Source organism: Puma concolor, chromosome B4, assembly GCF_028749965.1.
Source record: "Puma concolor isolate L17-30 chromosome B4, mPumCon1.1.hap2, whole genome shotgun sequence".
Taxonomy (NCBI): Eukaryota; Metazoa; Chordata; class Mammalia; order Carnivora; family Felidae; genus Puma; species Puma concolor.
In genome coordinates, this window is record NC_141673.1 from 5482223 (window position 1) to 5498889 (window position 16667).

Here is a 16667-nt window from a genome sequence, read left to right on the forward strand (position 1 = left end):
GGAGAGGGGAAAGTAGGGGAGAGGGTGGAACCGGCATCTGAGCGTTTGGACAGCGGAGCTGACCAAGCCCCGGAAGAGTTGGGGAGAGGTCACGGGGGTGGGAACTCGCATTTGGCCAGCACCTGTTCCGTGCCAGGTGCGTCCCGGGTGTTCGCATGCGGCATCTCGTTTGCTTTTCCCACAGCCTGGGGAGGGGGCCGTTGAGCGCCTCAGTGCGTGCACCAGGAAGCGGGCTACGAGATGCTGAGGGAACCGCCCCCCCCACGTGGAGCTCACGTTTGTCCCGGGACCAGCGTGCACCCGTGTCCCTTTCAGTGACACCACACGGCGGCTAGTTACCCACCTCCCGGGGGAGAGGGCAGAGGCTTGAAGAGCGTAACAGGAGGTTTCGTTCCGAGGCGGCCGTGCTGCTTGTCCTTCCTTTCCCCCCTCCTCTTTTCTGCTCCTCTCCCTGCTCCTTCCCTTCGCTCTCACTCCGGCTACCTGCACACAGTCAGGAGGGCTTGGGATCAGGGAAGAGGGCGGCGCGTCCAGGTTCCTGGCTTGGCGAAGGGAGCCTCTCCCCTCATCGCCGCTTGGGCTTGGAAGAGAAAGCCTGGAGAACCGCTCTCGGGGTTCTGGAGAGAGAAAGGAGGCGGGGCCTCTGGGAGGAGCGTCTTTCTGACCCCAGTGGAACAGGAAGAGACTCCCAGGGCCCTCTCTGAGCTCCAGGGTCTCACCCTGATGCCTCATGTCTCATTCGTCCTCCACAGGGACGACTTCTCCTGCCTCCCCTCCCACACGCACTTCGTTACTGGTGTCCGCTCGTTTGTCCCCTGGCTGCCCCGCTGGTGGGGAACGGGCTCCTGGGGCCTGGGGGTTTCAGCGCTCTACTGCTGAGAGCGTAACGGAGCTGTCACAGAGGACTGCAGCCAGTGAGCGCTCACATCCGTCCACCCCTCTCTGCCCCGGCCGCATTCTCGGGAGTTCTTCCTCTCGCACCTGGAGTCTTTTCCCTTCCCTCCCCGCCTAGTTTACCTTTTACTCTGCAGCTAAAGTGACCTCTTAGAAACAACTCTGACCTGGGTCTCTCCCTCATTAGACCCCTTCACTGGCCCTTCTTTGCCCTCCGGCAACATTAAACTCCGTAGTCTGTCCTCCTGTGATCTGGATTTCACCTGTTCTGTGTCCTTACTTGCCAGCCGCATGGAACCGTCGGGACCCGTCGGCTCTTTCCCTCTTGGCTTCGCCCCCTCTCTCTGGCGTACTCTCCCCCTCCCACCTCCCCCGTTCCCTTCCCTCTGATTTCCTGATGAGGACTTCTCATCTTCAAGATGCCACTCATCCGCTAAGTGTGGGACTAAACATCGTTCCTGGGTCCCCCTCCTTGTATGGTTCGGCACACCAGATGTGTCACCCCATTGTCCCATGGTTTCCATAGTTTCCGACGAGCGGTCAGTTATAATTCTCTGTTCCTTTGTGGAATGGGTCTTTTTTTTTTTTCCTTGAGTGCCTTCAAGATTTTCTCTTTATCGTTGATTTTCAGAACTTGGAATATGATACGTCCAGGCATATGGTTTTTGGCCTGGTGGAAGTGGATACTGATCCTGCTTGGGGTTCCCTGGGCTTCTCCCATCTGTGGTTCGTTGCCCTTCGTTATTTTGGAAGAATTCTCTGCTGTTGTCTCGTCAGAGATCTCTTCTGTCCCATTCTCTGTCTCTCTGCTTCTGAGATTCCAGTTACACGTGTGCCAGATTGATAATTGTCTTACTACTTTTTTTTTTTTAATTTTTTTTTTTAACGTTTATTTATTTTTGAGACAGAGAGAGACAGAGCATGAACAGGGGAGGGGCAGAGAGAGAGGGAGACACAGAATCTGAAACAGGCTCCAGGCTCTGAGCTGTCAGCACAGAGCCCGACGCGGGGCTCGAACTCACATACCGCGAGATCGTGACCTGAGCCGAAGTCGGATGTTTAACCGACTGAGCCACCCAGGCGCCCCTGTCTTACTGCTTTTGGATGTCGTGTTTATTAACTCTCTGCGTGTTTCAGCTTGGGAAATTTCTGTTTCCTTCTGAAATTTCTTTCCGAGATTTCCTTCAGGTTAACTGATTTTTTTCTTCTGCTGTGTCAGATCCACAAAGTCAGGTCCATGAGCCATTCGGAAGCATCGTACATTTCTGTTTCTGTGTTTTTGTTTTTCCTCCAGCGTTTCCACTTCTGGTTTCCATCTCACTGCCAAAATATCCTGTCTGTTCAAGCATGCTGTCCACGTTTTCCATGAAGTCCTTTAACATATTAATCAGACTTACTTTAGAATCTCTGAGTCTGATTCTACTGATTATTTGGTCTCTTGACATGAGATAATTCTTTTTCCTTGCTTTTTTTTAACGAGTAGTACTTTTTCAGTTGAATGCTGGACATAGCATACTGACTTTGGAGATGAAGGCCGTTTGTGTTTATGCTTGGAAACAGGCCTGCCTTTTTCTGCCAGGCCATTAGTGTTGGAGGGGAGTTGGTCTGGTGTGAGTTGGGCCGTGTTTGGGCTCTGTTGTTGCTCTGGTCACTTGAATGACCGCTGGTTTTAATTCCTTTAGCATCGCCTTGTGCTTAGCATGGGGGCTGAGTTTCCGAAGGACCTTTCCTCACCGTTCCTGGCCCACTTTCACCTTTGGGTCGGAGCCTTGGAAGGGTCTCTCCGCACATCCTTGTCCCTCCTCTGGGGGTAGACTGGTTACTTGTGGCTCTGATTCACTGGCTTAGAGAGGAAAGGTTTCCACGGGGAGGCCCTCTGTTGTCTGGCCCAGCTGCACCTTAGAGCTTCTGCCTCAGGCATCTCTGAGCTCCTGGGTTTTGATGGGGCTCTCCCAGTGATCCTGCACCCCCCCCCCACCCCCACCCCCGTGACGGCCAACTCTGCCTTGATGGTGGATCTTGTACAGGAAAATCTTACACCTCTCTTCCAGCATTTAGGGGTCTCTGATAGAGCCCAGGAATGGTATCTGCCCCTCCCCAAGGCCAGCTTTCACCCATTCTAAAGCCATATTGGTTCTTCACCAGGGCCCTTGGGACAGCAGGGTTTGCTCTTCTGCCCCCCCGTGTCTGAAAGCATTTTTCCCTAGAGGGAAAAGGATCCTGGCAGGGTTTTCCCTTTGTCTGCAGCCCCAGCACTGGGGAAGTGTCTCTAGGCTGCCATCCCGTCTCTCTTATGTGCACCTGCGTAGGTCTGCAGCGGTGAGTCCATTTGGTGCCAGCCCTCTCCTGTATCTGGCTCCACAAGCCCACGATGCACCACAATTTGTGAAAGTTTTACCTAAATTCTTCTTTCCCACTTGCGTGGCGCCTTGCTTCTCTTCTGACTCTCCAGAGGGCCTGTCTTTCTGGGGTTTCAGCTCCGACGGCCTTGGACTCAGCTGGGGGTCTTGTTCACACAGCCTTTCCTTGTCAGTGTGGGAGCCACACTTTTTCCGGCTCCCTGCAACCTGGGGGAGGTGACCCTGCTTCCCGGTACCTTGAAAGTCAGGTGAGGCAGTGGGCCTGCCTACAGCTTCCGGAATGTCAGACAGTGTGCAGTACAGCACGGTCCTCTGCCGGCAGCAGGGAGCGAGGGGACCCAGCATGGGCTTCCGCAGCGCGTTAAGGCAAGCAGAGGGGCCGGGCCGTTGGGAGGTGGAAGTTTCCCTACGGACTGGAGTTTTCTGGAAGCTGAAGTCATTTCCGCCAGAAAGCCAGAGACCCCAGCTTGGGCGTTGTGTGTGTGCTGTGGCTCACCGGTAGCTCTCGTGAGGCCCAGCTCAGCCTGGAATGAGCCAGGGCAGGCTCATTCTCCTGGGCCCCTGCCCCGGAGCGGCCGGGCAGCAGACTGGGTGGTGGCCATGTTTGTCTTTCTTAAGCCCCGAGCAGACCAGGAGGTGCGAGCACGCCCCACGTCTGTGGCGTTGCCGTCCTCACTGCTTCGCTGGGCAGGGACCCCTCTTGCAGGTGAGGAACCGAGGCCCGAGGAGAAGCTGGCCCGGGTGCTGGCAGCAGTAGGAGTGGCTCTGGCCAGGTCAGCCCCCGGGGGCGCGTGTTGGGTAGGTTAACTTCCTCTACCACCACGGTCAGCCCCAGGGTCACCACCGCTGATGCCTTTGGTAGCCAGGCGATGGCATTTAACCTGCATGGAGATCTTCGCCTTCCAGGTGGGGAGACAGACCGAGAGGGGCTCATTCTGGCTCAGCATCGAGTGTTAGGAAGCGGCCGAGCCGGGATTTCAGACACGGCCTCTAGAAGCCAGTGCCCGTGTGGCCTTGCCTTTGGCCGGTTTGCCTCTCCCGTGGGAGGGGGTGAGGCCAGCACGTGAGTGGGCGTATCTGGGCCCTGGAGAGCCCGAAGCAAGGGCTGGAGTGGAGGGGTGGGGCGAGGTGGTCACAGGAGGGGAGGGGAGGAGGTACTCTTGCGGGTGCTGGGGCTCTGCCTGCCGGGAGCTCCAGAGACGCTGTGGGTAGGGCTCAGGGGGCTCCCTCGAGGGACAGGAGGCCGGCACTCACCCGCCACAGCTCCTGTCCCTCAGCGGGTGCGGGTGCCCAGGGCCTTGGCTCCTGGCCCTTCCTGGCCTGCTCCTCCAGTGGCTGAGAGAGAAGCAGGCAGTCCACTCGGGCTGCAGGTGACGTTCAGGGCGGTTGAGGCAGGTGGCCCGGACACTGAGAGGGTCTGCTGGGGGAGGGGCGGGTTACCAACACCTGGGCCCAAGTCTTGGGGGCGAGGCCCTCACCCTTTCTAAGTGTCCCGCTGTTTCGGGTGGAGGTGACGCGCTCTGTTTCGCAGGGGCTTTTGGGAGGGGACTGAACGTGCTGATGTGCCTGTGGCGCCGTGCTCGGGCCTCGCACTTTATTAGCCGCTGTTTTCTTTGTCCCCTCTTTCGTGTCAGCTCCACCTGGAACGTTCCGTGCCGGTTGCTGCATAAGAGCCCGTCTGGACTCGTGCCTTGAAACGACTCCGTGTCTGTTGTCACGGATCTTGGCCCAACCCGCCATGTGTCTGCGGGTCAACAGGAGGCTGAGGCTGGGCTTGGCTGGGCAGCTCTGCTGTGGGGGTCTCTTCCCTCGTCCAGGGACTGTCCCTCTCGGTGATGGAGCAAAGCACAAAAGGGCAAGCGGAAGCACGTGGGGTCGTGCGGCTTTGCCTTCCCGCCTGGGCCGTGGCCGGTCTCCTGGCTGTGCCCAGCCCAGCGTCCCCTTCTTCCAGGAGGGGCTGTGAACCCAGGTGGTGAGGAGTGCGTGGCGAGGAACTGGGGGCCCAGTGGGGAGCGGGGTTCCCTCTGCTGTATGCCACGGCCACCCTGCAGCTCACTGGCTTGTCCTGTCCTGAGGCTCTTGTGTCAAATGCTGCTTTTAAAAAAAATTTGTTTTAACGTTTATTATTTTTGAGAGAGACAGAGCGTGAGCAGGGGAGGGGCAGAGAGAGAGGGAGACGCAGAACCCAAAGCAGGCTCCAGGCTCCGAGCTGTCAGCACAGAGCCCGAGGTGGGGCTCGAACCACGGACTGTGAGATCATGACCTGAGCCGAAGTCAGACGCTTAACTGACTGAGCCACCCAGGCGCCCCAAATGCTGCTTTTTTAAGTGGAGCCTCTCCTGACTTTCCTGGGCCCTCCTGGCGACGGGGCCTCTCTCTCAGGGAAGAGCCACATGCTCTGCCTGGTGGGCTCTGTGCGCCTAGAAGCTGAGCTCCCGCAGTGCTGGGGAGGCCTCCCGGCCCCTCCTCCCTCTGCCTCAGCCTCGGTCCGTCCTTGCTGTGCTGGGGTTGAGGGTTCGAGCCGTAGCCTGCAAGTGAGAACGTGAGGCTCGAGGCCTTGGTCTTGCTGCCTGCTTGCTCGGTAAGAGTGGGGGTGTGTGTGGTGTGTGTGTGTCATTTGTGTGTGTGTGTGTGATGCGTGTGAATGTTGGGACGTGGGGTGTGTGCACTGTGCGTGTTCCTGGGTGTGGTGTGGTGTGTACGTGTGTGCGTGTGGTGCATGTGAAGAAGCTCTCAGCTCCAGAGTCACAGTTTTGGGTTCTGGGCTCACGGTGTCGCGTCTGTGGCCTTGGCCAGTTCACCTCTGAGCTGGCTCTTTGTGTGTGAGGTGTGATGACAGAAGCCACCTGGGGGCTTGTGCGAATCCACCGAGGACGGGGCTGAGTTGCTGCGACAGCGCCTGGGACGCTGAGCACGGCCGTCGCTGTCACGGAGGTGACTGCTGGGTGCCCGCGTGAGCCGCTGCGGGCTTCTCGCCTCGGTTCCCCTCCCGGTTGCCGGCGTGGGACTGGCCTGCGCCTGTCATCTCCCGGGAGCCGATGGGGCGTATGTGAAACCTCCCAGATGGGGACAGGTGCTTTCCCAGCGAGGACCTGGAGGCCACGTCAGCCTCTGTCGGGAGAGCGGGTCCGACGGCTGGCGAGGGGCCCGCGGGAGCCCCAGGTCCTGGGTCGCCTGGGCCAGCTCCGTGAGGCGCGGCTTCGGATGCTGGGCTCTTGCTGTTTCTGGACGGGTCCCACTGTAACGTGTCGATGCTCCCGGCTCCAGGACACCCGGGGCGCATTTGACAGAGGGTGGTGGGTTGAACGCACGTGCTCTCCTCTGCTTCCTCTTACGACCTCGCTGCGTGACGATCCCGGGGTAGACACGGTGTAGACCACAGACCAAGGAGTAGACCTGGGGTCGCAGGTGCCCGCGGATTCCCGGTGATCGGGTGCGGTGGTTGAGTGTCATCCGCTGGCTTAGCTGGTGGGAGAGCCCGAGTGCCGGCAGCGGGAGGGCCGTGGGTGCACAAACCGGTTCCAGCCTAAGGGCTCCGGCCGTGGGGTGCACCCCTCAGAGGGTGGCAGCCACGATGGGATAGACGGCGGGAGGCCGTTGCAGAGACATGTTTCTTGGGGGAACTTGATCGGGGAGGCTGTGGATGTGGGCACGCTGAGCACAGCGTAGGCTGAGCTGCGGTGCCCTATGGGAAATGAGGGTCCCGTGAAAGCCACGCCCTTGAAATGGAGGTTCCCCGCCCCCACTCCTGCTTGGCTCCCGGCATGCAGGTGGTCCCTCGGGACAGAGAGTAGAGGCATCTCCTCTGGAGACATTGACCCCACAGATGACCGTGAGAATCTGCACGTGCTCAGCTGGGAGAGCCCCCGGGTGGGGCTGCCGCCGCAGACACAGGAATCCCCATCAGCAGGCCCTGCCCCCCGCGTGGCTGCGTCTGGATCATTCTTACCTGCCGTTGGACTCAAACTCACCGAGTCTTCAAGTCTCCAAAACAAAGGACAGAGACCTGTAAAAACCAACAGCAGAAAAAGGAGCTTGGAGGAATCCAGGGCGATGTACAGAGCAGTAGAAAACCTAAAACAGCAGAGCCCCACCCGCATCGTGACCCTCCAGAGCCACCCTGGAGAGTGGAGACAGATGAGCCTTCCCGGAAGAAAGCGACGGCACCAGGAGGGAGCAAGGACTGATCACTAAGGGGCTCTTGGGAAGCTGAGATTTTGAAAACTCAGTTGTGAGCTTTGGATGGTCAAGCGGAGGAAGTAGCCCGGGAAGTAGAAGAAAATTTTTTGCAAAATGATGGCAAATAGGAGCAAAAAATAAGAAAATTGGAAGTTGTCGGGGCGCCTGGGTGGCGCAGTCGGTTAAGCATCCGACTCTTGATTTTGCCTCAGGTCCTGGTCTCATGATTTGTGGGTTCAAACCCCATGTTGGGCTCCACACTGACAGCGCGGAGCCTGCTTGGGATTCTCTCTCTCTCTCTCTCTCTCTCTCTCTCTCTCTCTCCCTCTCTCTCTCTGCCTCTTTCTCACGCTCTATGTCTCTCAAAATAAATAAACCAAAAAAAAAAAAAAAAAAAAAAGGTAAGATCTTGGAGTTCCAGAAAAAGAACAGTGTATGTAAGAGAGAAGACTATGGAAACTGGGATGTCCAGAGCTTGAGGGCATGAGCTGGAGAGCCCCCGAGTGTCTGATACGACAAGTGGGTGAAAGCAGGCCGGAGGCCCTGTGGAGTCTCAGCAGGAAGAGGAGGCCTTAGTCTCCAGAGCCAGAACAGGGCACGTTCAAAGGCGTGGGACCCGGGAACTCAACGTTCTCACCGTGCTGTCTGTCGCACTTCTGGGGCAAACGCTCTCCAGCCCGGAATTCTGTGCGCAGCCAAGCTTCCGGTCATGAGCAAGGTGGGCACGGATGCTTGTCCTGCTCGGTCCCCAACTCAGGCAGCAGCCGGAGGCGGGCTCAGCCAGTGCGTGGGAAGACGGCAGGGAGGGCACACGGATTAAGGACGAGGTGCACCGGCCCGAGGAGATCCAGGAGGACGCTCGTGGAGAGCGGAGGGGGCGGCGGAATTGGCAGGACTGAGAGCGTCCCAGAGGGCTTGCCACAGAGTCCCGGAAAGAATCACCAATGGCTGCGGGGAAAGCGAAGCAAGCAAGCGAAGGCAGTGATTTACTCTGGGAAAGTCGACGTCCTGTGTAAGAAAGTCAGTGTGACCATGATACAGTGTGTGTCGAGCAGAACACTCAGTTAAACTCTAGGGAAGACCGAAAATCATGCCGCGGCCACACTGGGAGGAGGGAAGCTTGGGAGTGAACTTGGCCAGGGCCTGTCCTCATCAGTTGAAAATCAGTAGACCCTGGAAATCACACGGATCGTGAGAGAGCTGTCTAAGCACATTGGGCATTTGAGGGTAAAAGAACCAGCCGAGGGTTTGCTCTCGGTGGGACTGGGGCCAGGAGGAGAACTGGGCTTTCTGTTACTCGTCTTCCGGTGTCCTGTGACTTTTTAGACCAGTGTGCGTCTGACCTTCGGAAGTGATGAAAGTGACAATAAAAGAAGGCCCCGGTGGTTTGGGGCCCAGGCCCGATCGGTTCTCACCAGAGTGCCGGTTCCTTCTGTCCCCAGAGTTCGGGTGGGAATTTTGATGGGCTCCACCCCCCGCGTTGTGACAGGCGGGCCCTCGATTCCTGGGGAGTCCCGCCCACAACGCCAGACACGTCCTAGGGGTCTGGCCCCAGAGGTCCAGCGTCAGAGTACACCTCCGCCGTGCGAGCCGCGGTTTGGCTGGGATCGGCAGAAGCGCTTCTGGAAAGGATCGCATCCAGTTGACTCGAAAATGGAGCTGTTGGGAAGCGTGTGGCTCGTGTCACTCGCCGGGAAGGCCACGCCACCCGGCCGGCCCTCCCGGGTGTCTGGTCTGGAAGCCTGGCTCTCCTCTGCCTCACCTTGGGTCTGCTGGCCGTCAGCCTGCCCCTGCTACGGGGCTCCTCCCGTGCTCGCCTCCCTCACAGGCCTCAGACCACAGGAGGATGGTTGGGGGTGCCGAGGCCCCACCCCACCCCTGCCTGCGCGCGTTCATTTTGGCCCGGTGGCTGCCGGAGCGGAGCAGTGCCTTGTCCCCCATTCCCCTGCAGGCTACAGGCTGGGCTTCAACAGGGCTGGCTTTGCCCTCGTGTCTGCTGGGCGTGCTCGGAGGCCACGGTGGTGGAGGGGGGGATTCCGTGGCCTTATTGGTGCAGGAGTGAGCTGTATGTAGCTGTCGCCCAGGGCGTGGTTTCGACAGGAGGGGCCTGACAGCTTGTGTCCCTTGTCGGGACGAGGGTGGCCTGGGTGGGCAGGAGGCCGTGCAGTGTCCTCCTGTGTGAGTGGCCCTGGTGAGTGGAGCCTGTCGTGGTGCTGGAAGCTCGGAGAGATCTTCATTTGCCTTGAGGTTCTCTGGCCTGGAGGAGGTCACCTTGTGGCCCTGACCCCGACCATCCCGTGAAGAAGAGAGGGGTGTTGCCCTGTTTTTCCAGGGGGGAGGAGCAGGGACTCCCCGGGCCGGCTCTCCGTGCAGGCTTCTTGAATGAATAGAGGGAAATGTGGGGGAATAGCCCTCGGGTGGCCACCACCAGATCCCAAGTGAGGACTGTGGGCTAATCCCTTGTGGGAGACACGTGGCTCCACTGAGGGGGTGTCCCAGAGCGAGGGAAGGCGCTCCGAGCTGGGGTGCCCAGGCCGGGAGGGTCTCAGGGGAGAGCCCACCTGGGTCTGGAGGATGTGTGGGTGAAGACCAGTCCCGTTTCCCAGGTGGGTGGGGGCGACTTTAGAGCGTCTTCGTTCCGTCGTCCAGGCCAGGCCCGTGTGCTTACTCAGCACCTCGCCTGTGTCGGGAGCCGTGTTAGGAGTGTGATGGGAGTGTGGTCGGTGGAGTAACGACCCCCGAAGTATCCACGTCCTAATCCGCGAGACTGTGGGTATTTCGCCTTACGTGGAGGGGGAGGACGGAGGTTGCCAGAGCTGCCCTTCGGGTGGGAGATTGTTCTGGATTATCTGAGGGAGCTCCGTGTGTGCACAGGGATGCCTGGCAGAGGAGGCAGGAGGCGAGGTTAAGCAGTGTGGCTCCAGCTGGACAGGGGGAGCGCTGACGTCCTGATTTGAGCCCAGCAAGGCCTGTGTTGGCCTTCTGACCTCCGGAGTCGCGGGACGGTGACTGTCGTTTGAAGCCACGGCGGCCGTAGAAACTAATACATAACTAAGACGTGTTCTCTGTCCTCGCAAGACCGCCGGTCGCACCAAGGCACCAGGTTTAGTAGGACAGAGGGACGGGGTGCTGTGGGGTTGGGGGAGGGCTGCAGATGAGATAGGGGTGTCCGAGAAGGCTTCTGGGACCAGTGGCCCAAACGAAGACCAAGTCTAGGCTGGTCAGGCAGAAGGGCAGCCTGGTGAAGCTGGGGCCACGAGGGTGCTGAGCTCTGGAGGGGGCTGGAAGGCCCGGCCACAGTCCGGAGTGCCAGGGGTAGAGGGAGGAGAAGGGCCCAGGGGGGCCGCTCCCCAGGAGCCGAGAGCCACGGGGACACGGCAGGTGGAAGGGTCACTGCAGCCGTGGTGGCCGGGAAAGTGGGTGGAGGGGCCTGCTGGGCTCCTGCTGACGTCCGGGGCCCTGCTGGGTGGTGGGACCTCCGGTGGTGGCAGTGGACATGGAGAGGACGGGCAGCAGGGAGAGGCGTGCGTGCCACTGGTGCCCGGCCGGACCCTTGTGGACGGTAGAGGCTGAGTTTGGTCTTCGGGAAGGGGCTTATGAGAGGGGTGTCTGGAACCACGTGTGACTGGCCAGTGTCGTCGTTGCCGTCCTCTCTAGCTGGGGTTTCCTGTGACCGTTCCGTCCCCTCCTGCCAGCTGGCTCTGGCCCTGGAGAGGCCAGGGTCTGCCCGCTGACCGTGTCCTATGTGCCGGGAGGTGCGCAGCGTGGCCCCCGTAGCTGGTGCTGAGGCCTAGGAAAGGCCAGGCCCAGTTGCTTGACCGGGAAGTGGACGAGGAGGGGCTGGAGGGGCCCCTGGGGACAGGCCAGCGGGGAGGCAGGTGCAGGGCCTCCTCCGGCTCCGAGGTGGCCAGCCTTCCCAAGTCGGTATTTAGGGAGGCGGGATGGGGCTTCGGGGACTGATTCGTCAGTGGTAACGTGCGGAGAACGTCTGTCCGGGCCCTGGCCTGTGGGGGCACTAAAAATGGGTCCTGAAGATGTCACTGGGAGAGGCCCGTTTTGGGAACTCTGCCCACGCTGATTTCTAAGGGCGTGGACTCCCCGGTGCAGGTGCCCTGGGCTGTCGGGTGAACGGGCCTCACCAGGAGGAATGGGGTGGGTGCCACACACCAGCTGTGTGACCCGGGGCACGGTTTGGCCTCAGGTTCCTCATCTGTAGGTGGGGGTGATGGTCCCCCCCTTTCGGGTTGGTGGGAGGATCCTGTGGGTTAAGAGGTGAAGTTACTTCTGTGTGAATTTAAAAAGCCACCGCGCTGTTTTCTTCAGTGCCTTTGCTCCGAAGCTGCTTCCTCTGGGAAGTCTTCCTTGACCAAGCTGTCCTCTTCTGATCACTCAGCAGCCAGCGTTTGTCCGTCCCTTCAGAAGATGTGAATTCAGGGGCGCCTGGGTGGCGCAGTCGGTTAAGCGTCCGGCTTCAGCCAGGTCACGGTCTCGCGGTCCGTGAGTTCGAGCCCCGCGTCAGGCTCTGGGCTGATGGCTCGGAGCCTGGAGCCTGTTTCCGATTCTGTGTCTCCCTCTCTCTCTGCCCCTCGCCCGTTCATGCTCTGTCTCTCTCTGTCCCAGAAATAAATAAAAACGTTGAAAAAAAAATTTTTTTAAAATAAAAAAAAAAAGAAGATGTGAATTCAGCACGGCCAGGTGCCGGCTCTCCTGGTGCAGCAAAGCTCCTGTGTCTTTATGGTGGGGGGGGGGGGGGGGGCCCTTAAAGGAACGCGCAGACTGTCCCGGGGCGTGGCGCGGCACGGGGACGGGGGCCATGTGGGAGCGTTAGACGTGGCCGGTCAGGGAGCCGTCACCCCCAGAGGACCTGCGGGAGGGAGGAAGGAAGGGGCTGCAGGCAGGCGCCTTGCAGGTGCAGACAGTGGGGTGGGCTTGGCACGCTCCGACCTGCCAGGAGGCCAGTAGGAGCTCAGTGGACCGAGAGAGGGGGTGGGAGGGGGCACAGAGTGCCGAGGGCAGGCCTGCAGGCCGTGGGGAAGACTTTACCCCGAGGAGATGGGAGGCCCCCCCCGGAGGGCCTTGGCGGTGGTGGGGGGGGTGCCGTCTGACATCCAGGCTGGAATGGTCGTTCTCCTTTGTTGAGCAGGGGGAGGGTGGGAGCCAGCCCAGGTGAGTGGGGCCGAAGCAGAGAGCTATGGGGGCTCTGGAGGTGCCCCCGGGGGCGAAGGGCCAGCTCTTCACTCACCTTGGTGGCAGAACCCGAGGGGCGCAGAGGCCCGAGCAGGGGCAGCAGGCGGGCTGGCCGTCTGCTGCGGGGCCGCCCGTCCCGGGGAGGCGACGGGCGGCGGGTGTTCCTGGGTTGACAGACGGGAGTGGGGGTGCGTGTGGGGCTGGCTTCGGTGGGGGGACGGCATGAGGCCCTCTGGGGAGTGCAGGCAGGGGTGTGAGGCAGTGCTCTCGGCAGTCAGCGTTTCAGGGTGGGGGGATGGGGAGCAGGCAGCAGGCCGATTCCGCCAGAGTAAGACGACCACGGTCTTGAGGAGAGGCACCGGCCCGCTGTGTTTGTCTCTTCTGAGAGGTCAGGTGGGATCGTGATGGGATAGCCTTGGGCTCGCCGGGGACCCGGAGCTGAGAGCCTGTGCAGAGTGGGGTCCGCACACGGGGGCCAGAAGAGGCACCCGGAGCCACCTTTCTCCCAGGGGTCACCCCGTCCGTGCTGGCGCTCTTGCTTGCCTGTCCTGCCTGTTCCTGGGCGTCCTGCTCACCGGGGCTCTGCCCTTGGTGGCCACGTGTGCGGTCTTGGGCAGCAGGTGCGGCCTGGGGAGCGGGGCTGGCCCTCCGGCTTCCTCTGAGCACCGCCCCCTGGGCTTCTCTCCCTCCAGGCACCAGCTTGCTGCAGGAGGTGGTCTACTTGGTGAGCCAGGGGGCCGACCCTGATGAGATCGGCTTGATGAACATCGATGAGCAGCTCCCGGTCCTGGAGTACCCGCAGCCGGGCCTGGACATCATCAAGGTACTCTCTGGGCCAGCAGCGCCCAGGCCCTGGGGCTCCCTGGGGTCCCCGAGTGACAGTTGCTCCTGAGGGGCTCAGGGGGCCCATGGCTGGGGGGAGAGGGGACAGCCAGGACAGTCTGAGGCCCGAGCCCGAGGTAGGCGGTGACGGTGAGGTTGGAGCGGTGGGTGTCGTGGGTGACTTCGAGGTAGAAAGGGGGCTCCCCAGCGTGGCTCACCCCGTCTGTTGGGGGAGTGGAGGAGGTAGCCCGAAGTGCAGTCTATCCTAGTGCTCCGATGGAGCCTCCCTTCCTGTCCGTCACCTCTCAGCCCAGACCACGGTTCCTGCGTGGACTGCCCGTCCGTTCTGCCTCCAGACGAGCATTCTGAAATACAGCTCCGAGGGTGCGCCCCGCCCTCCTCTCACTGCTCTCCGAGTAAAGTCCAGAGTCCTGTGGGAGCCGGCCTCTGCCTGCACCCCGGCCTCCAGTGCTCACGCAGCTGCCCCGGGGCGTCTGCACCCCAGTGTTGGCCACACGGATCCAACCCGTGTCGACTCCTCCGTGGAGCCCTTCTGTAGCGCCGTGCCCACCACCTGCGGGGCCCTGCCTTTGACCCTGGCGTGCAGCCGAGGACAAAACGGACAAGGCTGTCATGACCCTCCGAGAATTTGCATTCTAGCGAGGGAGACCAGAGGGGAGGAAGAGCAAGAACCTGGGGTTTAATGGCGATACCGTATAGGGCACAAGGTGGGACAGCACACAGGATGGCAGGCGCCTCTGGGGGATGGCTGAGTAAGGTCCCAAGAGAGGAGCCACGCGGGCACGCTGGGACGGGCAGCAGGGAGCGTGGGCCTAGCACATTCCAGGAGCAGCAGGAAGGCCCGATGCTGATGTGACTGGTCCAGCAGGCGCCCCTGGGCACCTCGGCCTCCTGCTTCCTCTCTGCCCTTCACGGCCCGGGCAGGCCCTCTGAGCAGACCCCTGTGCCCGTGATAGCTTGGCTCACACTGTGGGTGCCCGAGGACAGGGACCACGTCTCGTCCGGTCTGGAGGGTGGCCAGATGTCGGGTGAGAAGTTTGTCAGGTGCGCTGCTGGTCCTGAGGCGGGCGAGCAGCCGTGTGTCCTCTGAACGCTATTCCCTCTGACCCTCTGCAGGAGCTGACGTCGCCTCGCCTCATCAAGAGTCACCTCCCCTACCGCTTCCTGCCCTCCGATCTCCACAATGGCGATTCTAAGGTAACCCTCCTGCCCCCACTCCTGGCGGAGCCCCCAGCAAGCAGAGACCGTCCCGTAGGGCTCAGGTCCCAGTCCTGAGTTCCCAGAGGCCCAGGCGTGCTATGACGCGGTGGAGGCCAGCTTTGAGCTCCTGTCCCTAGCGTTTTATCCATGGTTCTCATTTAGGCTTTTCCTCACAGCGGAACGTGGGCTTGACCAGCCTGGGTCCAGCCTTGGTCCCGTGAGGCCAAGGACCCACGGCCGCGTTCACGGTCTCTGACTTTCCTCACTTTCTTGGTGTGCTCGGTTCGTGACGCTTCTGATTCTCATCAGCAGTGTCCGGACCGGCCTGGTTCTGTCCTCCAGTCCCTTTGGAGTCATGGTACAGGACGGAAATGTAACACAGATGCCGTTGCAGGGGGAGGGTGTCCTCGGCTGGAGCGGGGCTGATCTTGGGGTGGGGGGTGGGGCGTCTGTGCGGTGGCTCCGAGGAGCAGCGACCGAGCCGTCCCTCCCTCCCGCCACAGGTCATATACATGGCTCGGAACCCCAAGGACCTGGTGGTGTCCTACTATCAGTTCCACCGCTCCCTGCGGACCATGAGCTACCGGGGCACTTTCCAGGAGTTCTGCCGGAGGTTCATGAACGACAAGCGTAAGTGTGTCGGCCGGTGCCATCAGTGGCTCCCTCGTTGCCCGTGCATGCGTGTGCCTCGTGCACGATGCCCCCGGTCCCCACGATAACCGCGTGGGTTGGGCCTGCTTTCCTGCCCACGGGCGGAGGAGCGGGGCCGGGGTGGGGGAAGCTCACCAGGGCGCACCAGGGCGGCAGCCGGGGCTTCCAGCTCAGAACCCCGTCTCTCTCAGCACGTCGTTGGCGTCCTGAGAAGTTCCCCAGGTAAAAGCGTTTCTCTTCCTGCCGGGATTTTGAACAGTAGAAACGGAGGCCCAGATAGTCCTGCTGTCGGGGACAGAGGCCCGAGTGGGGACTGTGGCTTCGTGGGCCTTCAGCTGCCCTGGAGGATGGGGCAGGCAGGCTTGGGCCCCCGGCTCCCGGCTGTGTGACCGGGGCCTGCTTTGGGTTAAGGGCAGGCCGTGCTCTGTACAGGAGCTCGTCTGGGGAGGGAGGAGTCAAGCTGGGGGGCCCAGCTTGCCAGGGGCCCTTCTATATGTCCCCCCCCACTCCCCGGGGCGGGAGAGCCCGGGCCACACCCACTGCACTGGGGCCTTGTCCGTGGAGTCGGCAGCCCTGCCCGAGGTGGCTCTCCTGTTGCCGTCCGTGGCCTCTCGGGGGACCCTTCCGGGACCAAGAGCGGGAGTTCAGTGCGGGTTTGCACCCGGAAAGCTGGAGATGGGCCCCATCAGTACTTCAGTTAGATCCGGGCCCAGACGATTCCATACCCGAGTCTGAAGATACACTTCTCATTTTATTTCCCGTCTCCCGTCTCAGCGCTCAGCCTCGCTGTCCGCTTGCGTGGCCCAGTCGGAGGTTCCGCACTGAGATTATGGGACAAGACCAGGGTGAGGTGCACGGGGGAAATCAGGAATGTCGTGTCCCAAATAAGTCCCGGGCAGCTGAACCGGAGCTCCCTCCCAAGCCTCTTGGAAGGCCGGCCCCTCACGGGTGCAGTGGAGCACACGTGGCCCTCGGTGCCCGGAGCCTGGAGCCCGGAGCTGCTCGGAATCTGCTCCAGCTCTGCTGGGGGTGGGCGCGGGGGAGGTGGCCACTGCACTTGCCCCAAAGTCCCTGGAGTCCACGAAAGACCCTCTGCCCAGCCTCCTCCCCCACCCCCCCGGCCTGCCTGCCGTCTGGCTCAGGTCCTTACGGTCTGCCAGGCGTTTGGAGTAAGCCATTTAGTGTGGTTTCCAAACCACGTCCTTAAGTCCCAGCATGTTCCGCTGCCTCTAGAGAAGCAGCCACCCGCATGGCGACAGCGTCCGTGGACAGGCGTCCACCAGCTTCTGACTGCCACCTGGTGTCGGTCTTAAATTAGCTCCTGCTTGGGCCAGGGTGGTTAAAAGTTACCCC

The 16667-nt window shown here is 61.1% G+C and overlaps 1 protein-coding gene across 2 annotated transcripts in view; it reads left to right on the forward strand.

Annotated features, from left to right (window-relative positions):
• The window catches only part of SULT4A1 (sulfotransferase family 4A member 1), a 34031-nt gene that overhangs the window by 3930 nt on the left and 13434 nt on the right, over nucleotides 1-16667 (forward strand). For both annotated transcript variants that reach the window (XR_015253247.1, XM_086712071.1), the window contains exons 2-4: nucleotides 13313-13443; nucleotides 14580-14660; nucleotides 15167-15293. Coding sequence is in view for 1 of the 2 variants with exons in the window: in XM_086712071.1 (XP_086568197.1) it covers nucleotides 13313-13443; nucleotides 14580-14660; nucleotides 15167-15293 (339 nt within the window). In the remaining variant the exon portion in view is untranslated. The remainder of the gene's footprint in view (nucleotides 1-13312; nucleotides 13444-14579; nucleotides 14661-15166; nucleotides 15294-16667) is intronic.